This window comes from Hyaena hyaena, unplaced genomic scaffold (assembly GCF_003009895.1).
Source record: "Hyaena hyaena isolate Hyena2069 unplaced genomic scaffold, ASM300989v1 scaffold_6, whole genome shotgun sequence".
NCBI lineage: Eukaryota > Metazoa > Chordata > Mammalia > Carnivora > Hyaenidae > Hyaena > Hyaena hyaena.
The window spans coordinates 851,230-875,542 of NW_024080638.1; the positions used below are offsets into that span (position 1 = coordinate 851,230).

The window sequence follows — 24,313 nt, forward strand, 5'->3', positions numbered from 1 at the left end:
GTAACCAAAAAGAGCGCCAGAATCTAAGCCTTTTTAAAAGTATATCCTAACTTGAAATCAGTTTAGGAGAAAAAAGAAAACCAGTCAATGACTAGATGAGACTGGAGCTCTGGTAACTAATAACATTTTCATCAAAAGAATGAAGGGAGACTGGATAGTCTTGAGTCCTAAGAGAGGAGTGTGATGTAGATAGTAAGAAACCAGCACTCTCATATAGAAGATGGAGTGGAGAACAGTTTAGCACTATCAAGATTTCAAATACACATACCTTTGAAAAGTTAATTCCATTTCTAGGTATTTCTCTTACAAATAAGCCAATACTCATTGCAACATTACAAGAGAAAAATACAAGCAATGTGATTGTTAATTGAAGAGAAAAATGGAGTACCACAGTTCTGAAGCCTCCCTTTTTAACTTGCTGAACTGGCATACTGCCATTGTTACATATTTGTCTACCTATATTCTGCATGCCCTTTCCCCAATAAATGTTATAAGTATGTAGACCATGTGGGAGTTGGTTTCCTCAATTAGAGTCCTTTCCATGGAGTATCAGTTCTGTGCCAAGTATTTCCCTTACTAAATCCTATTTTACATTTACACTGCATGCTATTAGTAGTATGTTAATACCCCTTTTGCACAAGGTCACCAGAATTATTAGATTATTGTGCTAAAGTAACCGCATATACCTGTTACAGAATATGCTGTCAGTGGAAGGATATTCATGATATTATGAAATGGAAAAAGCAAGTCGAACAGTATATATAGTATGACAGCATGGGTGTGTGTGTGCACTTAGACTTGGGCAAGAGGGTCCCTGCCCTGATCTCACACTGGCTGTGCCTCTTCATAGAATAAAAAATTGAAGAAACCAAAGGATCGTACCCTTGAACATGGAAGTTCATCTTCTCTACCCATTGTGTACCAAATAGCTAGAGCCCTAGAATTCCCTGCCTGACCAGCCCAAAGTTTGATTCCAGAACAGATGCAGGCCTCTTCCCCAAATCATCTTGAAGACAGACTGCACCACAGATGTATATACCTTTATACTTTGAGAGTGGCGTTTTATGGATGTGTAAACTGGTGTCTACATGATGCATACCAGGATTCTTGTGTCAAGCTGAAGCTAGAAGTAAAAGGAGATAGACAGACCCAGGACCTTGTAGGAAGAACAGGCAGACCTAGTTCTCATGCTGACTCTTTACAGTATATGTCTGAGAATTCCAAATTTGATCCTAGTTTTCTGTTCCTTGAGAAGGAATGTTTGCCAAGGTAGAAGGATATATATTTATTTATTTGAAGGTTAATTCTTTACTTAGACACTTAAAATAGGTCAAAGTTAGACTCCATTTGTACTCCTGCCCCAGGACCCACAATATTAGGGTGGGCCAGGATGTGTGAGTAATCTCACAATTTAAAAAATAATGAACACTTTTATGCTCATCACAGATTTACCAGTATTTTGCCACGTGTGTCTTTTTTTTTAAAAGTTAAAAAAATTCACCTATAAGCACTGCAATATGCATCAATGATGACTTATTCTTTTAAACACAGCCACATTCCATTAACATTCTTAGCAAAATTAACAGCACTTCCTTAATACCATCTGATGGCTCAGTCCATATTAAAATTTCAGTTGTTTCAAAAATGTCTTTTTATGGTTGCTTTCTTCAAATAAGGATACAGACAAGGTCTATATGCTGCATTTGTTTATAGATCTAAGTTTCTGGTGTTGTAGTAATTCTTTCCCTCCCTTCTCTTTAAACACCATTGATGAAGAGACTGGAGCATTTATCTTCTAGAATACCGCACATTCTGAATTTAGCTAATTGCTTCTCTACATGCTTTGTTAAATCTAGTTTTAATTAAATGCAGGTTCAGTTTTTGGGCAAGAATACCTGACAGGTGGCACTGTGTACTTTCTGATGCATCCCATCACGAAATCTACAATTTCTGGTCATCCCAGACTTACTCAAAAGATTGATCAGTGGCGTGTGTTCAATTGGTGCCAGCCTAAAGCACCTATTAATAACTTTTCCCATCAAAAAACTAATAAATTTTAAGTTCATGCAAGAAAGGATAAGTACTTGTGTTTTTCCCTTTATCCAGTTTTATAATAGTGATTGGCAACCAATCACCCTCGAAACCTTCAATCATGACTAGTGCATTTCATTTTCAAGGATTTACGAAGTTATTCATACATATTTGTAGTGTTTCAGTTAACAGCAGTTATTTTGATGCTCAGGTTTTCCTATAGTAGGTCTGTCAAGTTAGCACTTGTGTCCAGGAATCCCTTTAATCTTCGATAACTTCCTTCCTTTGGGTTTTATCTACTTTTTTGATTAATCTACCAACTACTAGTTCTAATTCTAGAGAACTAGTTTTAAGTAATAAGAGGACTTTTACAGAATATGCTTGTATATACACAGAATATTTCTAGAAGGAAAAACTTTCAGGGCACTTGGGTAGCTCAGTGGGTTAAGCCTCAGACTCTTGATTTCAGCCATGATCTCACAATTGGTGGGATTAAGCCTTGCAGCTGACAGTGCAGAACCTGCTTGGGATTCTCTCTCTCTTTCTGCCCTTTCCCTGCTCTCTCAGACACACTCTTTCAAAATAAACATTAAAAAACGCACACACTACATATGTTTCAAAAAACCAGGTTTAGAAACCTCGAATATACAAAGGAGTATTTTCAGTTTTTAATATGGACTGATAATAGTAGTTTTTGCATAAAGAACTTAAAATTACAGTAATTTAGTGCTTTGTAGTTTTCAAAATTACTACATATCTGATCCTTAACAATCCATTATATTACACTGTGAAATTAAGAACCAAGGCCAGAACTGCATGCGTGTACATTTCCAGACTTAAATCCTAATGTAGTAGTCCTCTGGAGCTTGAATGCCATGCACTTCAGGCTCATGAGAATTGTTAAACACAGCTGCTATTTCCCACCACATCCCCGTCTCATCTGACGGTACCCAAACCAGAATTCAGGGAGTAACTCTGAATGCCTCTGCTTAGCACACACGCACTAAAAAACTATTTGTTGTTTATCTGAAATTCACATTTAACTTGCATTCTATATTTTATCTGGCAAACTCACACGCTTCAAAAAGCACAGCTCAGCTGGTGCCTCCAATTTTTGGTCCACTTCCTAAGTCTTATGTCGCCTCAATGAGCTACTGTAGTTGTTAGGTAGGCAGGCAATGAAAGGGCTTTGGATAAGTGTCCTGATACCCAATGCTAGGAAATCGTCAGGGATCAGTAAACTGCGGGCGATGAAGTGGCAGGCGCCGTGGATGTGCGGAGGTCCAGGTCAGGACAGTGGGAACGTCTCCCACGGCAACGAGAGTATCCACGGCTTTGCGCTTGACGGCACCTTTTGCAGCGGTTGCTGTGAATGCCGTAAAGCGGAGTTGCCGCTGCTGTTGAGTAAGGTAAGGTGCCGGAGACGCCGCTTGGTTGCGGGGTGATGGGCGGGCGCCTTCAGACAGGTGTCGCCGGTGGCTCGGGTGTCCCATCCGGCATTCCCCAGCCTTCTGGGTACCTACGTCCGCCGCCCCCCGGTGGTCGGGGCCGGCCATGGGCTGAGCGCGCTCCGGACGCCGGGCGGGGGATGGTAACTCAGTTGACTGCCTGGGCGGTCCTTCCCACGCACCTAGGCTTGTCAGCAAGTAGAGTCGCATCCGGGGACAGGTTCTTTTGGAGGGCGATCGAAAACCTTGTAAGACTCTGGTCGGGGTAGTGACGTTTGGGTAGGGTCGTGAGAGCCATCTCAGGATTTGGGAGAGGATAGGCATTGGGGGTGGGGGTAGGGCGGAGAGCACTGCAGGTTGTGGGACCGATGCGTGCGAGGGTGCAGAAGCATGAGAGGAACTGCCAGGTTTGGGCAGTACCGCGCGCATATTAGGGTAGTGGCTGGAGGAATGGGTGTAGGAAAGGGAAGGCCAGGAATGTGGAAGCAGCTAACGTTGGGTCTCAACAGAGAAGGACCTTGATGCTCTAGGAGTGTGGAGTTCTCTCATGGGCAGTGGAGAACTACATACAACAGCCTTATAGAGAGGGATAATTTAATTAGCCATCTCTCTTTTGGTGCCTTCCCCGTGGGTTCAAATTTTAGTTCATTTGGAGGAATATTTACTGAAGCGCCCCGGTTTTCTGCTTCATAATGAGTGAACGTAGCTAGTCATGCTCAATAAAGTTTTATTTGGCTTTGAAACGACTTTTGTTTGCACTGTCGGTTGGGAGTGTCCAGAACGACTGGATATATGTAGAGGTGGCTGTTAGAAGCTTTGAATAGGAGTGAGGAAAACTGAGTTTAGATTTCACCACCATCACCAATTTCTCAAATAACATGAGGCAAGTCACTTCTCTCAGGGCCTTCGTTTTCTCAAGCATAAATAGAGGACCTATATGATGTCAGGTTCTTTCTGTTTTTCAAGATAGGTTTCCATAAAATAAACGTCAGCCTATGAACCCGTACCAAAGTGAGCAATGGAGAAGTGCATTAGGAACTGGGAAAGAGGGAAGTCCAGTAGAAAATGCTGGTATACTCTGAGGATAGGTAGGGTTTGAACCTACCAGGAACCATGTGGGTTAAACACCATGGATAAAGATAGAAAAGGCAGGAAGAGGCATTCATATTTTAGAGTCTCTTAGGTTTCTAGGGCATGGAGAACTTGGGAAGGCTGCACTGGGTACCAAAGGAACTCCAAGTGGAAAGAAAGTGCAGTATGTTCTGAAAAGGAAGAAAAAGGAATAAGAGAAATGTCAGCAATATACAGGACTTGGTTTCTTGGATTTAAGTGATTGATATTTAGAACCCAGGTTTCTAAAACATGAATTTAAATGCTGTTGACAAAAATGAAGAGTTTTGTCAGAATTCCTGCATGCAATAATGTATTGGAAGTAAGGTGATTCAGACTGTAGCTCTTAGTGTTGCCAGTAATTAGCCTCTTGGGCTGTCATTTAATTCTTCAACCTGTCCTCTGTAAAAAGATGTTATTGGAAGAGGTGGTCTCTCCCCTCTGGAACCTGTAAAACATGAGTCTAAGAATGGAGAGCTACCTTTTTCTGAAACAGAGGAGGGAGATAGTTGATAGAGAATCAAAGTGTTAATTTTGAACATAACCAAACTTGAGGTACAGGAAATAGGGTTGGAAATATAGACAGACGGAACATGAATAGTAAGTTTTCTGTCAGAGGTGGTAGTTAAAATCTTAAAATATATTTGCTTTGAGGGATGGATAATAGAATAGAGGATGTGCCCATGAAAAGGAGGCTAGAAAAATGATTGAAGGAGATGTGTGGCTCTCAGAGCAATGAGCAAGGAGTCCTTTTAAAAAAGGTAACATGGGGCGCCTGGGTGGCTTAGTCGGTTAAGCGTCCGACTTTCGCTTAGGTCATGATCTCACGGTTAGTGGGTTCGAGCCCCGCGTCGGGCTCTGTGCTGACTGCCAGCTCGGAGCCTGGAGCCTGTTTCAGTCTGTGACTCCCTCTCTCTCTGACCCTCCCCTGCTCATGCTGTCTCTCTCTCTCTCTCTCCTAGAAATAAATAAAACATTAAAAAAAAAAAAAAAGGTAACATGTAGTCATGGTAGATCATTGGGGCCAACATTGCTATTAAAGTCATTTAACAGCATTTGCAGCAAATATTAAGCACTCCTTTCTGGGGACTCTGGCAGAAGATAAATAAATCAATATAATCTCCACTGTCTTTCTAATTGTCTACTCAGAAGTAATATTAATATATTTATTCAACAAATATTTGTGTTTTGGCTACTGCTGGGTGCTAAGGATATACTGATGAACAGGGCAGAGTTGTTCTATTATTCCTGCATGTAAAGGTCTTAGCTTTTGTCACTTAGGTGACTGCTTTTCAGATTTTAATGTACATATGAATCACCTGAGGGTCTTGTTAAAGTGTAGATTCTAAATCAGCCTGTAGTAGGGCCTCTCTCTTTGTATTTTTGATCAACTCCAACATGATGCTAATGTTGCTTGTCAGAAGACCATGCTTTTAAGTAGCAAAGATGTAGGCCCTGTCTAGCAAATATATCTATGTCTAGTTATTAAACTACTACTATGTTATTATTAAACTCATAGTTAGTAGTTATTAAACTACTACTACTCTGTCATCTGTTTTTATTAAATCATTACCTTTATGAAAATAATGTATGATCATTATAACAGTTGGCATAACATGTCATTGGAACAGTATAGAAAAGCATAAAGAACAAAAATCATCCAATTCTCCCCACTCCTATTATTGATCTTTAGTGAACATCAATCCAGATTAATATGTGTTCATATGTTTACTCTTTATATGTTATCCCAAGAATTGATACATTCTGAGCTTGTGTGAGCTATAGTAAATGAGTACTTGTTAACTGACTCATAGAATAAAAGAAGACTTAAAAAATTTTTTTAAACTTTTTTTTTGTATTTGAAAATCAACTGATACTCACTTACATAGGATAAATAGAAAAAAACAAGTACACTCCACCCAACCCAAAGACAACCACTGTTCTTACTCTGATGTGTATGCTAAGGGAGCTCTTAAATAAACCCATAGAATAGCTTATGTAAATAATGTTTGGGTCAAAAGAAATTCTTAGTTCTTCAAGTTTCTACTGCCTTTGAAATAACGATAATCTTTTGTTTATACTCTGTAGTCTTGTGAGAGCTAACTGCTAGCAGCTTGCCCCGTGTCTGGTACCTAGGGCTCAGCAATTTTTGTGAAGCTAGTGGAAGAATGAATGAATGAGGTAGCAAACCAAATGGACCTGTGTGACATCAACTCTGGCTATCACTCTTCATCTGCAGCAGCTTGCATTCACCACTCATCTCAAATGCCTTTGGACTGTTCCAGCCACACACAACTCTTCTGGGACAGAAGAGGTCCATCATATGCATAAAGTTGGGCTTTTTAACTCTACATTTATGCTTAAATTCTTATGTGGGAGAATTTGGAATGTGGAATACTGGATGATAGCGAAACATCAATGATAGCCTTCTGTCTCTGGGAACTGTACCGCAGTTAAAACTGACTGCAGAAATAGTACAGATATACAGTGCTGTGGGAAAATAAGGAAGGGGGACTTTAATTGTCCAAGAGCAGAGGGATTATTAATAGACCTTTAAAATGACTATTATTAATCATTGCTAGCATTACTGTATACTCTATGGTGTTCTAGATGCTATTCTGTGCTTTACATGTATTTGTTGAATCCTCAGAATAGCCTTGTGAGTTAAGTACAATTTATAGATCCATTTTTTTTTAAATGTTTTATTTATTTCCAGGAGAGAGAGAGAGACAGCGTGAGCAGGGGAGGGTCAGAGAGAGAGGGGGTCACAGACTGAAACAGGCTCCAGGCTCTGAGCTGGCAGTCAGCACAGAGCCCGATGCGGGGCTCGAACCCACGAATCGCGAGATCATGACCTAAGTGAAAGTCGGACGCCCAACCGACTAAGCCACCCAGGCGCCCCTATAGATCCATTTTAAAGATAGAGACATAGAGACATAAAGTAACTTGCCCAAAGCCATATGGGCTGCAAGTGGCAGAGCTGGATTTGAAGAGCCTATACTCTTGACTACTCAATAGGCAGTGAAATGGACAAGGAGGTAGGGGGAGAAAACATTGTAGATAGAAGGAGTAGCATAGGTGAAGCATGTAGGTGAGACTGTACTGTACCAGTGGATTCATATAAAAGAATAATACAAAATGAGCCATAGAAGGTCTTAAAGCAAAGGAAGTGACACAAAAAGGTGTGTTAGAAGTAATTTGACATTGATCTCTAAGATGAATGTTTTGAGGAAAGCCTGGTAGTAGAACATTCATTCATGTAGGCAGAGGTAATAAGGCCTTTAAATTCTGCTAACTATACTGCATGGAAAAGAAATGACAACTTTTAGAAGCAATGAGAGGGATATACAGTTTGTTGACTCATTAGATATAGAGTTAGAACCACAGAAATTGTTTTGAACATAAATCATTGAGAATATAGAGATACTGTTAATAAGAATAGATGGTCAAGTCATGGAAGAAATCTGGTATGAAGGTGGACAGTTACTTGTTTTAGGTGCTAGTGGAATGTTCAAGAAGACCTGCAGCAGTCAACTAGAATATAAGTAATTAGCCAGTAGATTATGGGAGGTATAACTAATAAAATGATTAAGAGCAGGGGTGCCTGGGTGGCTCAGTCAGTTGAGCACCAGACTCTTGATTTTGGCTCAAGTCATGATCTCAGGGTCATGGGATCTAGCCCCACATCAGGCTCTGTGCTGATCAAGGAGCCTGCTTAGGATTCTATATTTTTCCCTCTGCCCCTCTCCTTTGCTCGCTCACTTGCTCTCTCACTCTCTCTCTAAAAAAATGATTGCTGCACCTGGATGGCTCGGTTGAGCATCTGACTTCAGCTCAGGTCATGATCTCGTGGTTCATGAGTTCGAGCCCCACATCAGGCTTTTTGCTGTCAACGCAGAGCCCACTTCTGATCCTCTGTCCCCTCCTCTCTCTGCCTCCCCTGCTTGTTCTCTCTCTCCCTCTTCCTTTCTCTCTCTCAAAAAAAAAAAAATGATTAAGAGCAATAGAGTGTAAAGAGAACTAACATTTGGATTTTATATCCAGCAGAGAATCATATGCATATTAGACAATACCACTTCCTTCACCCTTTTCCTTTGCCCTTGTAATATCAGTCCCCTCCTATCTTTACTTCCTTTCTTAGCTAGCTTTTCTTATCTAGGTCTATCAGACACTCTTTCCAAGACCTCATCACTCCATAGTCATTCTGAAAGAAGTCACTATATATTTGCAATTTCTTGGAGCATCGAATGAGGTGGAGGTTAAGGATTAAGAAGTGAATGCGTGGTAAGCAGATAAAGAGAATTCCTAACACCTTGCAGTCTAATTTTAACTTGCAGGCTACAGATAACTCTCAAGAAGTTAGCTATAAAAGGAAAGGAAATGAACAACATGAAGGACGGGCAGTATTTAAGGAAGATGGATAGCATCTACTGCTACTGGGCCATTTTTTGCTTCTAGCAGCTGGAAATGTTGATTTTTGTTCATGTCTTAATCTTGAATACATTTACAGAAGCATTTTCTCTTTATGCTTTCTAAAATGCTGCCTCATCTGTCTCATCATGCGTTTGCCTAATTACCCTCTTCTCTGTCAGCCTCCTGTTTTATTTTGCAGTGCAAGACACATTTGAATCTCAGCTCTGCTAATTCATACTCCTGCCCCCTCTTTCTCTCTAATGTCCCTGAATAATTTGGGACCTAGCAGCACTGAGGGGCTACATCTTATGAACCTAAGTTAGGTATCAGGGCTGGTCATTTCTTGTTGGAGGGCCTCTGATGTTAAGAGAGGTGATCTAGAAGGCAAGAGTAGGGGAAAGTGGAATAAAAAAGTCAGATGGTTAGACATCCTTTCAAACAGGTCCCTACCCAGATGATTATCAAGCGTGGTGATGTTGGTCATGGGATGTCAGGTAAGCCAGATGCCAAAGCCTTTTCATTGCCATTACCTTCAAAGGACGAAATGCAAGAGGGGAAAATGGAAAGCCAAAAGAGTATGAAATGCTGCTCTTGGCTTGTAGAGGAGAGCCTTAGAACTCTCTTGAACTTCCCATTTTTCCTTCATATTTTTGTATGGCTTTGATCTGCCACCAGTTTTTTCCAAACTTTTTCCATATCTTGACACATAGTGAAATTGGTAATAAAGGATACATTGTTGGCAGGAGATGACCAGTCTGCTCTTTTTGTGCTCTGGCTATCCCAGGCCCAAAGACTGAGAGGATTGATGGCTCTGACACGTGTAACCCATTAAAGGTTCAGTTGGGAAGCAGATCTGCCCAATCCTTTCTTTAAGTAAACTCTACCAGCAACATGGGGCTTGAACTCATAACCCTGAGATCAAGACCCTTAACTCCACTGACTAAGACAGGGACTAAGCCCTCCCCTCATTTAACTTATTATCTGTGCAATGCTCGTTCTCTTTTCCATTAGACATGATGTACTGTCTTCTTAATAAAGGTTTACCTAAGTAAGAAAATACAGTATCCTCCCCAGAACTTTTATTATGATAGCTAAAATATCCCTTGTAAAAAGAAATGTATACACTAAGAATATTTTTATTTTGGCTCTATACCATATTTCTCTCTCTGTTATTTTTAAATGTTTATTGTTCAGGAGGGAGAAAAAGTTTGGGCTTTAAATTCTAAAAAAAAAAAATCACTTTTTCATATTTCAGATTTTGCTTTATCATAAAAGTTCCTACAGGACTGAGAACTTCTTAAAATAAAAATTTTTTTAAATAATTTTGTGTGCTCTTGAGCACTGTGCCATATATTTGAGTACACTTAGCACACATATTATTTCTTGATATTAATTCAGCCAGTTTAGGCTGCTAGGGAAATGATTCATACCTACTTATGGATACCTACTTATGGATAACCTACTAATAGGTGTAACTCAAAATGCAAAGTAGTAAAGGTGTTAGGATTACTTGCCTCTCCTTGTGCTCCCATAGTCACTTATGTTTACTCCTACATGGCAGTTACACCATTTACATTCCCTCGATGTTTATCCCTAAGAGAGTCTATCACAAACTGGAGCAGTGGTTTTTAATTGAAGTGGGGGTGGTAGGAATGGGGCCTATACATTTTGGAAAACATTCCCCATGCTGTTCTTTAGGCACATCACACCTTCCATCTTCATCAACCCCACCATTCTTCTTTTGGAAGCTTATACTCATGTCTAAAGTCTTAGAAAATAGGAAACTGTACCTTATTTATCATTGTATCCCAGTGCTTAACATTTTTGTGGCATCTATGCCATTAAGATAGGAGATAAATTTTCCCTGCAGGAAGGTAAAACTAGGAGTTTGGAGGTAGGAGAAATTAACTGTGACTTGGAAGAGCATGATCAACTCCATACAAGGGTTACTTGAGAGGAGTTATGAAAAAGGTGTAGGGCTGGCTTTATAGAAATGAAGGAAAGCATTTCACATGAGAGAATGAGCAAAAGCAGACACAGGAAAGTGTGGTTTGTATTCCCGGAATTCTTAGGCAAAAATCATAGAGTGTGTAAAGTGGAAGAAGCCTAATGAATTTGCCTCTTGAAGGCCATTGCAGGGAATTTGAACTTTATTTGTAGGTGGTGGGGAACGATTGAAAAAATGTTTATGTGGCACAACTTGAATCATCTCTCAGCAACTTGATACATCTGTCACTGTGGAGATGAGATTATGGCTAGGTAGAAAGTGGAGATGGGCTCTCGTTAAAATGAGGACATTAGGTACAATTAGAGTCTAAATTAGATTGACAGTGAAGAAAGAAGAGGGAGTTAATGCCAGAGATATTTGAGAGGTAAAATTAGTAAGCCACTCTTTCTTTTAAGTACCACATTTTTCATTTTAAAGTCTTTTTTTTTTTTTTGAGAGAGAGAGAGAGAGGGAAAGAGAGAGAGAGAGAATGTGCATGCACATGTGGAGGAGCCAGGGAGGGGCAGAGAGGGAGGAAGAGAGAGAATCCCAAGCAGGCTCCATGCTCAGCGTGGAGCCCAACATGGGGCTTGATCCCACAAACTGTGAGATCATGACCTGAGGCGAAATCAAACACAGGCTGCCCCTGCATTAAAGATGGTGCTAGCAAAGAAGAATGTTTTGACAGGCGAACACTCCTCCTTTGCAATTGAATTGCCTCGGCATTTATAGAAAATAATGAAGTAAAGTTAATTGGATATCATCCTGATAATAACAGTAGAGTTAAGTGATTGATAATGTATTGTGGAGGTTTATTTCCATGTAAGAATTAATTGTAGTTTAGAGACATGTCCAAAGAGAACAAGATATTAATTTGGTCTTTGTGTTTCTGTAGTGGTTTACATAAGCCTTTTATGCTTTCTCTCTATTTATGAATTCAGGCACAGAAGATGCTAAGTGATGGTGCACTCTCAGTGCCTCTTTAGAAAATTACATAGGAATCAGTATACAATATGCTGATGTACTATTTACCATAACTGAGAAACTGAGCTGAAATATTGAAAATGAAGGATATTCTTCTTGTTATCTTGTGAACCGCCCTTATCTGAGTATTTGTTTTAGCAGATTTTAGCTGACAGCAAAAATTAATATCGTCAGTGTTATTTTATGTATGTTGCTAGTTTTTGCAGTTTTAGGAGACAGAAATACATCATCTGTAAATCAAGTGAATTATTCATATTACTGTTAGTATCATTTCTCTTAAGTAGTTTGTTGACTTTATATAATACAGTGTTTGCTTCATGTGGTCTTCAGCTCTAGAAGCTCATTTGTATTGTTTTAAAACTCAAAACAAAGACTTTTGGTTTTTAAGATAGCAGATTAGAGGCATTTCTACTTCCTTCTATCTAAAATTACCCTGAAACAACAAGGAGATTGAGAGACAGAGATTACATCTTTGGTGAGACAGGAACCCTATAACCCCAAATCAAAATATTTGAGAAATGGTTCCGGTAAGCAGGAAGAGATTAAACGAGGATGCTGTTGGGAAGAGATCTCAGATAGAGTTGGCAGTGCAGTGAGGGAGAGATCAGTTTCCAGTGGATGAGCATGTGTAGCAAGGCGGTAAGAGCTTCCTTGGGTTATTTGGCAGCTTGAACTAGCAGGAAAGGAAGAGCACATGAGAAACCGGACAGATACACCCCATCTTTGCAGGAATCACTTTCTTGGTAGGACAAGGAGTAATGGCTAAACAACTGTCACTTGTTTTCAGACACATTCTCTTTGTCTCTTTTTCTCCCACACACACATGCGCAAAGCACTATGTCATAAATGCTTGCTTGTATATCAGAGACTACCTTCTAGTCCAGAGCACAGCCTGTTTGTTCCTTCCATAGGCCTCTTGCAAATAACTGATCTTAGTAGAATCACATCATTCACAGGTAAATAATAAAAAGGAAATGAGCACAGTATCTCCCCAAAAATGGTACAAGAAAAAAAGGAAAAAAGAAACAGGGCAAAACAAGTGACAAAGAACTCATGAGAAAACTGTATTTGGCCTAAGAAATTTAATGAAACAATCACTTCTTTAAATTTCTTAAAATATTTATTTATTTTTGAGAGAGAGAGACAGAGACAGAGACAGAATATGAATGAGGGTGGGGCAGAGAGAGAAAGAGACACAAAATCCGAAGTAGGCTGCAGGGCCTGAGCTCTTAACTGAGAGCCCGATGCAGAGCTGGTACTCATGAAGCATGAGATCGTGACCTGAGCTGAAGTCAGACGCTTAAGTGAGCCACCCAGGTGCCGTGAAACAATCACTTATTTAAAATAATAGACAGGGGGCGCCTGGGTGGCTTAGTCGGTTAAGCGTCCGACTTTCGCTTAGGTCATGATCTCGCAGTTCGTGGGTTCGAGCCCCGCGTCAGGCTCTGTGCTGACTGCCAGGTCAGAGCATGGAGCCAGTTTCAGAGTCTGTATCTCCCTCTCTCTCTGACCCTCCCCTGCTCACGCTGTCTCTCTCTCTCTCCTAGAAATAAATAAAAAATAGTAAAAAAATAAATAAAATAATAGACAAAGTTAATTAGATAGGAAGAAATAGTAAGACAACAGTATATGATAAATCATATTCTGGCAGAGCTCAAGAAAGACAGAAAAATAAAGTCAGGGAAATAAAAGGCCATATGGGAAGTGAAAAGGAGAATTAACCTTGTTGAAAAGTCAGTAAAGGTCATAACAGCAGGCTTTTGGAAGTTGAAGCGCAATGGCAATGAGAGGAGATGAAACAAATGCTCAGGTGTGTTCTGGAAATAAGAGAATTCAACATTAGAACAGAAAAAATACTGAAACATATAACTTAAGAAACTTCCCACTAAAAAAAGAAATTTTGGTTCTACAGATTGGAAGGACACATAATGAAAAACAGCTAGTATACATTAACCCTTGAATAGTATGGGGATTAGGGACACCAACCTCCTCAGGCAGTTGAAAATCAGTGTGTTAAGGGGCGCCTGGGTGGCTCAGTTGGTTAAGCATCCGACTTCGGCTCAGGTCATGATCTCACGGTTCGTGGGTTCAAGCCCTGTGTAGGGCTCTGTGCTGACAGCCAGCTCAAAGCCTGGAGCCTGTTTCAAATTCTGTGTCTGCCTTTCTCTCTGACCCTCCCTTGCTCATGCTGTGTGTGTGTCTCTCTCTCTCTCAGAAATTAAAAAAACAAAACAAAACATTAAAAAAAGAAAATTGGTATGTTAATAGATGCCTCAGAAACTTAACTACTAATAGCCTACTGTTGACCAGAAGCCTTACTGATAACATAGTCAATTAGCACATATTTTGTATATTATATGTATTATGTACTATATATTTTTACAATAAGGTAAGCTAGAGAAAAGAAAATGTTATTAAGAAAATCGTAAAAAATTCCTAAGGAAGAGAAAATGTATTTACAGTATGTACTGTAAAGAATCCACATATAAGTGGACCCAGACAATTCACACTCATGCTTAAGGGTCAGCTGTACGTTCATCACATCATTGCACAGCCCAGTTTTGAAAAAAATTAGATTTCAAAGGCAAGGAATGCATTCTCTGCTCATCACATTAAAAAGGTCAGCTTTTTAATTGAAAAATTTTAAAGGGGAGTCCTGGGGGAAGGATCAGATATTGTCAAGGGGATATTTAGTATTACAGCATTATTTATAAGACCTACAAGTTGTCAGGGGGAAAGAAGCTGTGACCTCAGCCCAACTATGAGCTAACAAGTGTTTTTGAACAATGTGAGAACTCAAAGTAAATAGTATCCATAAGTTCTTTTTTGATAAACTATAACAATATGGATATCAGCCATCCAGTACATGAATAGAGATGATACAGTTAAAAGGATTAGCAGGGAACAGAATATGAACAAAAACAAAATACTTGTGAGATTTGTGGTAACAGAATAAATACAAGTATAATGAAGTAAAACTAATAAAAGTCAGGATTGAAGCAGGAGAGAAAGCGGGAGGGTAAGTATAAATTTGCTGATTTCCCTTTATTTTTCAGCTGTCATAAAAAGTTTAGATATCAAGTAATAGAGTGACTAATACCTTTTCATTTATAGGAATGAAGACAAACACTTGAAGAATTAAATGTAATATGTTTAACCAAAATCAAACCGTGCAAAGGAGACACAAAGAAGTAAAACCCAATTGAATGTCTTATTCTAAAGACATAATCAGATGCAACCAAAGATGAAAACAAAACCTTTTTATCTTTACACTTTCTTTATATTTGCAAAGAACTGAGAACATGTATGGCATATTTATAAAAACTGGCCACATCCTAGGTCACACAAAAACAACAAAAAGCTATCCTACAGGTAATGTTTCTTGACCAAACCTTTTCTCAGTTTCCTTTGTGGAAGTGGTTCTTAGTAAGGTCAACAGCATCAGCAGCGCCTGCCAGCTTGTCAGAAATGCAAATTCAGAAGCCCCATCCCAGATCTACCGAATCAGAAAGTCTGTAGGAGAAACCCCAGGATCTCTGTAGAAGCCCCCAAACCCGTATAAGTCAGGTTTTGTACATATCCCATTTATGTTTATTATTTGCAGTTGTTATTTGTAAAATGCCAAATGCCGTGGTAAATATTTTTGTTTTTTCTTGTTTGGTCTCATCTGATATTTCTTCAGGAGAGGAACTTAGCAACTCAAAGAATGTGCTATGGAATTTTAGGTAACTTTTTCTTTTTTCTGTTGCTAGTTATTAAAGGTGAAAAAGTAAAAATAGGTTTTGTCTCTTTAGAAATTTTGTTTGTTTGTTTACAGAAACAAGATTATCTTATTATCCAAAAAAGATGACACCAACTAGGTTACTCTCAAAAGACAACCAAGTGAGCACCACAGACTAATGAGTAGAATCAATAAGAACGTGATTTTGGCGCTTTTAACTTTGACAAGTTCTGCATTTCTGCTGTTTCAGTTGTACTACTACAAGCACTATTTATCAGCAAAGGTAATTTTTTTTAATTTGTATTCCTCTCTGCATATTTTTCTGTAGCTGTTGTGCATAGTTTTAAGGATATTATCCCTTTATCATATATAATTCAAACATTTTTCATGGTTTATTAATTTGCCTTTTAACTTTGTATTCATAGTAAATACCACCACCACCACCCTGCCAGTATATTTGCATTTAATTTCTAGGTAGAAAAAATTTCTAGGGAGAAAAGCCATCAAGATCTTTCTTCTTTAGGGTATCTGGTTTTGTGTTAAGTACCCAAAGACTGTGGAAATATTCACCTGTGTTTTCATCAAATACTGTTTATGTTTAAATTTTTTAACTGAATAGAATTTATTTTAGTATGAGGTATGAATTAGATCTCTAACTTCAAGTTTTTCCCAAATGGTTGACCATTTGTCCCAATATCACTTATCACTTATTAAATTCCTCCATTAACTTAAAATCCCATCTTAATTATGTGTGACATTCCTACAAATAAACTACTATTTTGACCCTTTCCCCTGGAATGCAGTATAGCTCTTTGCATTTTTTGAAGTAGGCTCCATGCCCAGAGTGGAGCCAGCGCTGGGCTTCAACTCATGACCCTGAGATCAAGACGTGAGCTGAGATCATGAGCTAGACACTCAACCACCGGAGCCACCCAGGTGCCCCAAATGCAGTGTAGCATTAGTTGTAAAAAGCAGAAACTCAAGTCTAGGATTAAACCTAGCATTTATGCTGCTTATTAGCTGTGGGATCTTGGGTAAATTACTTTTAAATGCTGTGTTTTCTCATCTATGAAATAGAGACAATAAAGGTACCAGCTTGTAGACTCGTGAAGCTTAAATGAATTAATACACATAAAGCATTTGGAACAGTGCATTTCATAAAGAGATCAATAAATATGAGCTATTATTATCTTCATATAGTGTGATATTGGTTTCAGGAGTAGAATTTAGTGATTCATCATTTACCTATAACAGCCAGTACTCATTCAAAAACTTTTATTGATAAGTCACTGTTTGCTAGGCATTTTGACAAGGTGATAGAAACAATGAGAAATGGGTCTTCCATATTTTTGTAATTTGTTGGGGACAGATGCTAATGGAAGTATAGATGCTTCCTGTGTGTTCTTAGTGTGAAGATAAAATACTATCTAAGAGGAGTACAATCAGTTTCTCTATCCCAGCTGGGAAAAAAGTTCTTTATTTAAAAATAGTAGCTATAGTTAGAATAATAGACACTGAAGTTCCCAACTTCTAAAATTTTTTCAGTTTTATTGAGGAAAATGTTAAACTTTCAGCTTTTAATTAAACTTCAAGGTCTCACTTAAACTTCAGGGAAGTACAGATGGATCTCAAGTATTCTAATATAGTTTCTTGCAACACAGGAAGAAAATTCAGAATTTTGTAAACTTTGTTTACTGATTATATCTGAATTGCATTTCTCATTTGTTCAGTGTTCTCAATATGGGATATTCTTAGATATAAAATTCACACAAAATGATTTCTAGTTCAATTAAAGTTGTTTGATTTATTAGCAGAGGAGTAGAGAATAGTAACCTTGATTAACACTAACTTACATATCAGCAACATCAACATGAAAAACCATGATTTTAGGGGCACCTGGGTGGCTTAGTCAGTTAAGCATCTGACTTCAGCTCAGGTCATGATCTCACGGTTCGTGCCTTCCAGCCCCACATTGGGCTCTCTGCTGCCAGTACAGAGCCCACTTTGGATCCTCTGTCTTTCTTTTTCTCTGCCCCTTCCTACATGTGCAGGATAAATAAAATAAATAAAACATAAAAAAAAAAACAACAACTATGATTTTGGGTCACGTTTGAACTTCAAGGCAATTCAGAAAGACACTGAGATTGTGTGTTAAAGCTAGGGCAAGAAAGAAAAACTGGTTTTATCTGATCACAACCTATTGCAGTAAATGCCTGTGGTAGTAAATGTTGAGGACTGCAAAGCTTTTCAGGCTCTTCAGGAGAATACTCTAATATTTATCATTGGTTAGGGAAGAAGGATTAATGATATCTTGGAGTTAAGAAGGCCTACTATTTTTTCCAAGATTTTATTTAAATTCAAGTTAGTTAACATATAGTGTAGTATTGGTTTTAGGAGTAGAATTTAGTGGTTCATCAGTTACATAGAATGCCTGCAGCTCATCCCAACAAGTGCCCTCCTTAATGCCCATCACCCATGTAGCCCATCCTCCTGCCTACCTCCTGTCCAGAAACTCTCTGTTCCCTACAGTTAAGAGTTTCTTATGGTTTGTGTCCCTCTCTGTTTTTGTCTTATTTTATTTTTCCTTCCCTTCCCCTATGATCATCTATTTTGTTTCTTAAATTTCACATATGAGTGAAATCATGGTATTTATTTTTCTCTGATGGACTTATTTCACTTAGCATAGTTCCATCTACATTGTTGCAAATGGCAAGATTTCATTCTTTTTGATATTATATTCCTGTGTGTGTGTGCGTGTGTGTGTGTGTGTGTGTGTGTGTGTGTGTGTGTATACACCACATCTTCATTCATCAGTCAGTGGACATTGAGGCGCTTTCCATAATTTGGTTATTGTTGATAGTGCTACTATAAACACTGGGGTGCACATGCCCCTTGGAATCCGTATTTTTGTATCCTTTGGATAAATACCTAGTAGTGTGATTGCCAGATTATAGGGTAGCTCTATTTTTAACTTTTTGAGAAACCTCAACACTGTTTTCCAGAGTGGCTACACCAGTTTGCATTCCCACCAGCAGTGAAGGAGGCCTGCTTTTGACCATTTCCAGGGCCTCACCACAGAATTCCTTTTGGCGCTAACTGGTTAGACAAGTTTAGCCTTTCTTTTTTTTTCCTTTTTTTTTTTTTTAAATGTTTTATTTATTTCTAGGAGAGAGAGAGACAGCATGAGCAGGGGAGGGTCAGAGAGAGAGGGAGTCACAGACTCTGAAACAGGCTCCAGGCTCTGAGCTGGCAGTCAGCACAGAACCCGATGCGGGGCTCGAACCCACGAACCGCGAGATCATGACCTAAGCGAAAGTCGGACGCTTAACCGACTAACCCACCCAGGCGCCCCAAGTTTAGCCTTTCTATGATCTCCTAAATGAGGTCTGAATAATCTAGTTATTTGATAGCATTGAAGATAAGGAATTTGTATGTTATATCTGTTGGGTCACTGAAACTCCATAGATGGGTGGAATTGAATCTCCAGATTCTAGAGCAACCATCTAGATCTTTGAAATACAAACTCTTACAGGCCTTTGAAATGCAAACTCTTGTGTGATGGCCTTGTGAGCAATTTCTGTGAGCTTCACCTTTCAAGTAGTTGGCTGGCAGTTTACATCACAAAGGAAAGGGTGTCTCTAGGACCCCCATGAATGTCAGTTGTTCACTGTTTTTTTTTTTTTTACTGCACCAACCTGGACAGTCTGATTATAATTCTGTGTGCTTATCAATCTGTATTTATTGATTACGTGTTAGATATAGGGCACTTTGCAGGAACACAGAGATAAATAGAGCACAGGTCCTACTCTCAAGGAATTCATAATTTGGTATAAATGGCAGCAGCATGAATTCATGAGTTTGGAACCTAGATAATCCTGAGTCTGACTTTGGTTGTTTGTCTTACAGCAAGTCACTTAACTTCTTTAAGCCTCAGTTTCTTTAAATGGAGCTACTAGAAGCTTTACTGGTTGAGATAATGTATGTAATGCATCTCACTTAGTGTTTGATATATGGTAGATACTTAGCAGATGGTAGCTATTAATAGATTACATACTGTAGTCCTATCAAGGTTTATGTTGCTGCTTGATCAGTAAAACTGTATTTAATTATTACAGGTTTCTCATTTGTCATTTTTTCATAAATGAGTTATCTGGAGCCCAGATATGATTAGCTTCTTGCTGAAGATTGCCAAGTTCAGGTCCCAAAACTTGTGTCTTCACTCCTAAGCTAGTCCCACATGTAAATACAAGTATGTTCAAACAGAATACCGTTGACATTGGTAAGATATGAGATGATATGGCTTTCAGGTATGAATCACAATAGAAAATTATGAAATATTGCTGCCTCAGTGTAAGGAAGACAAAGCCCGTGCACTGTGTTTGTATAAAGCACTGGATAAACCAAACCTTCATGATGTCCTTGACTTAGAACCGTAAGCAGCACCCAGTGCCTGCAGTATTCAGCTACTCTTACTACCTAGCAAGCCACTTACCAGGTTCTTTACTAGGATATCTTACTTTGCATTGTATGTAATTTTTTTTTGTCCCTTATGAGTATATTTATGTGTACACACATGTACACACACACTCGACACTGAATGAGGAGAGGGCCAAAACAGAAAAGACAAGAAGTGTCCAGGTAGCACTGGCACAGGGGAAGAGGAGGGACAAGGGAACATTTGTCCCTACTCTGGCTCCCACCAGTGACCTCCTAACAGGAGGTGAACCTGAAGCTGGAAGAACAGGAAGTGCTTACTCTTACAAAGGAAAGTGTCAAAGTACAGTCATTTCTCTTTTTAAAAAGCCTCTTCCCTCCACTCTCTGACCCCTGCCTAAAGCCCCATCTCCTGAGGTGGCTGTCCTTAAGGCTGGAGCAAGACAAGATGGTGGGGAGTGGCAAAAGGCTAAAGATCTGAAGTACCCAGAAGGGCTTCTACATAGGGACTGCTGGGCTCAGCGTGTGAGCCCCTCTGTGGTCCAGCTGGTCCTGCAAGTGGGCAAACTTGACCATCCCGTTGAGCTCCTGGAACTGTCAATCTGTCTCATGCCTGGGCAGTGAGCTGCAAAGTGTGGTTACAAAGCTAGGGGGGAGCTGGAAGGGAGTTTGGATTTCAAGTTTGGCAATAGTCATTCACTGTGAACAATTTCATACGCCATTATTAGAAATGGAAATTAATCTTATACCCATTTAGTTCATGTGCAAAAAAGGTTTTTGAAATATTTTTGAGTTGGTCAGTTGCTTGCTAAAATCATCTAAGAATCATGATTTTTAAACAGTCTTTGATTACTGGCTAGTTCCCTTATATTCTGAATGATAATGTGTGGATCATTGCTGGAGGAAGAATATTCTATCTGATCATCTGATCTAGTATGTTAAACTTTCATAAATGCTTTTCTTCTCCTCTTTTTATCCTTTCCTCCACACCCCCACCCCCATTACCGCCATTGTTCAGGAGAATATGAAAGCATTTCTTCCATTAGAATTGAGGGATGTTCAGAAAACACTTAGCTTTATTCCCAGACTTTACACTTTATAAGTTTTCTGGCCAAGAAGTTTGGCTTATTAGTAAGCAAAGTTTTCCTACCGTCTCAGATCATGTTTATGAGTCCTGTGCACTGAGAACTTCAGTGACTTGGGAGTAAGTAAGAGAGCAGTGGATCTACTATAAGGAAAGGCCTGAGATGCATACGGGGAATCTGCCTGGAGGGTTGATGAATTTACCGAGGTTAGTGTTTCTGATCCTTAGAATTACAAATTTATAAACAATTGAAAAAGATCATTTATTGAAGACTTAAACGTTTTTTCTAAGTATTACTGTTTGATTCTCTATGGGCATGATTAATGATCATGCTAGATTAAGAATTCTGTTTTCTGGGGTGCCTGAGTGGCTCAGTCGGTTAAGTGTCTGACTTCGGCTCAGGTCATGGTCCCATGTTTCATGAGCTTGAGTCCTGCATCGGGCTCTGTGCTGACAGTGTGGAGCCTGCTTAGGATTCTCTCTGTCCCTCTCTCTCTGCCCCTCTCCTGCTCGCTCTCTCTGTCTCTCTCAAAATGAATAAACTTAAAAAAAAAAAAAAAAGAAGAATTGTTTTTTGTTTCTGTAAGATATGGATTGTTGGATATTCTTTCAAAAAATGAAAGGATTTTTCCTTAAATCTTCACCTCCTATATCCCAAATACTTTCTCTTTAATGGCATATCTTATTTTTGACTCAATAATCAGTAACATTCAGTAGCCACCAGACTTTTTCTACCCCTGCTTTTTGACATCTGATTTCATCTTTCCATTTATTTATTCATTTCACTTAATTTTTTATTCTATAGGACTATCTTTAGGCTTTTAAAAAGGTTTTTTTTAAAAATAACAAACCTCTTGATTTGATATAGCATTTCTTTTAGAACATTCAGTCATGTATTTGTCAAGTGTTTGTTGAGTACTTACTGTGTGTCCAAGCACAATACAAGGCTATGAGACGAATCGATGACTCAAGTGTAATGCTTGCTATCTAGGAAGTCACAAACTGGGAATATTTGGGTTGAAGAAGAGAGGAGTTAAGAAACATAAGCAAATGACAGTATAATATGCTACTTCTTTAAAGCACATCTCATGAGCCTTATTCTGCCTGCTTTACCAGTTATAGTTTAAAAACTCTTCTTTAGTCTCTAGCCTTTGTAATCCTCTCCTGTATAGCTGATACAGTTATTTTTCTTAATATCTGATGAAGTTATTCTCTGTACAGCATACCTGTGGGGTAAGATCCAAATTTCTTAGCATGGTATGATGGATAGTCTCCATTTGCCCTTCCAGATCTTGTCTTTAATAGTCTGGATCTCAGGTAGCTGACCTCTATGGACTGCATTAGCTGAGGTCCCTTGTCTTTTCTAGCTGAGGTCAACCATTGGGAAACATCATCTGGAGATTGAAGACCTGGAGAAAAGAGAGGTCACAGGTTATTTATTCTCTTGGTTCTTTATTTGTAAGATCATTGCTTGATAGGGACTGCATTCCTCCTTTATAGCTATAGTTGTAGCCACTGGTTACCAGCAACTATACCTCCCCAGAGGTAGATTAACCATTTAGATAAATGAAATTTATTTATTTATTTAAAAATATTTTCTTTATTTTTTGAGAAAGAGAAAGAGTGCATGTGCACATGAGAGGAGGGTGATGGGCAGAGAGAGAATCCTAAGCATGGAGCATGATGCAGGGCTTCTTCTCATGAATGGTGAGATCATGACCTGAGCCAAAATCAAGAGTGTGACACCATCCGGGTGCTCCAGATAAATGAAACTTAAACTATAAGCACTCTCACTTCCAAGGCCCTTGAAGGAGCTTTAGGAATATGTTACAAAGCTATATATTTTGGTAAAGTTTGCAAAAGATATTTTTGCATTCTTTTTCTTAAAAAGGACCACCAAAATTGTATAATTTTCAGCCCCTATAAAACTGTATCCTCCTATGTCCTTATCCTTGACCCTTTGAGCTTAGGTAAGTGCAAAGTTTGTAGGAAATGAAAATCTACTGAATAACCTACTTAAGAAGGTTATTATTGAATATTTGATGAATGAAATGATATTTTGAGCTGGTTTTGTAAGATGAGTGTAAATTCTCCAGGTGAAGAAGGATGGGAAAGCCACTATAATAGAGAAGACAGGGGTGCCTGGGTTACTCAGTTGGTTAAACAGCTGACCTTTGATTTTGGCTGAGGTCATGATCTCACAGTTTCATGACTTCTATCCCTACATCAGGCTCTGTGCTGACCGTGCAGAGCCTGCTTGGGTCTCTCTCTCTACACCCCTACCCTGCTCATGCTCTCTCTGTCTCTTTCAAAATAAATAAACTTTTTAAAATTACTTTAAAAAAATAGAGGAAACAGCCTATTTGAAGAGAATGAGCTATGTGGTTCTGTAGAAGAAGAGCTTACTGCCTAGAGACCAAAGGAAGTCCCAAGACAGGAACATGCCTGGAAGTATTAAGAACAGTGAAAAGGTCAATATGGCTATAGAGGAGTGAAAGAGACAAAGAATAGTAAGTAAAGTCAGAGAGTTTATATTGTTTAGGGCCTTGTAAACCGTAAGGACTTGGGCTTTTATTCTGAATGAGATAGGGAACCATAGGAAAGTTTTGAGCTGATATGTGACATGATTTGATTTTTAAAAAAAAAAAGTAGCGTGGATGCTCTGTTGAGAATAGATTGTAGGGTCAAAGGCTAAAACAGACTAGTTAGAAGACTATTCTAATAATTTACATCATTTACAGTGATTGCTTGGACAAAGGAGCTAGTGGTAGAAAGTAGAGCTACCAGATTTTCATGGGCTAGATGTGGGGTATAAAAGACCTAAAAGAGTCACAGATAACTTTAATATTTGGGGCCTAGATAATTGGAAAGGGGAGGTTGCTGTTTACTGAGATGAGAAGCAAGTTTGGATAGTTAAAGATCTGAAGCTTTTTCCATACATGTTAAGTTTGAGATGACTATTTGACATCCAAATGAAGAAGGTGAATAGATAATTGAATGTATGTTTAGAGTTCAAAGGACTGGTATGGTTGGGAATATAAATTGAGAGTTGTAAGCATAAAGATGGTAGTTAAAGCCATTAGAATAGATGAGGTATGAAG

The 24,313-nt window shown here is 38.9% G+C and overlaps 1 protein-coding gene across 3 annotated transcripts in view; it reads left to right on the top strand.

Moving 5' to 3' along the window:
- The first annotated feature begins 3,425 nt into the window (after positions 1-3,425).
- The window catches only part of FKTN (fukutin), a 70,415-nt gene continuing 49,527 nt past the window's right edge, over positions 3,426-24,313 (top strand). The window contains exons 1-3 of one of the 3 annotated variants that reach the window (XM_039239844.1): positions 15,283-15,345; positions 15,656-15,698; positions 15,791-15,977. In XM_039239844.1, the coding sequence (XP_039095775.1) occupies positions 15,873-15,977 (105 nt within the window). In that variant the 5' untranslated portion in view covers positions 15,283-15,345; positions 15,656-15,698; positions 15,791-15,872. Of the gene's footprint in view, positions 3,441-15,282; positions 15,346-15,655; positions 15,699-15,790; positions 15,978-21,330; positions 21,420-24,313 lie in introns of those variants that run through there. The other 2 variants (XM_039239850.1, XM_039239855.1) reach the window with 2 other exon arrangements.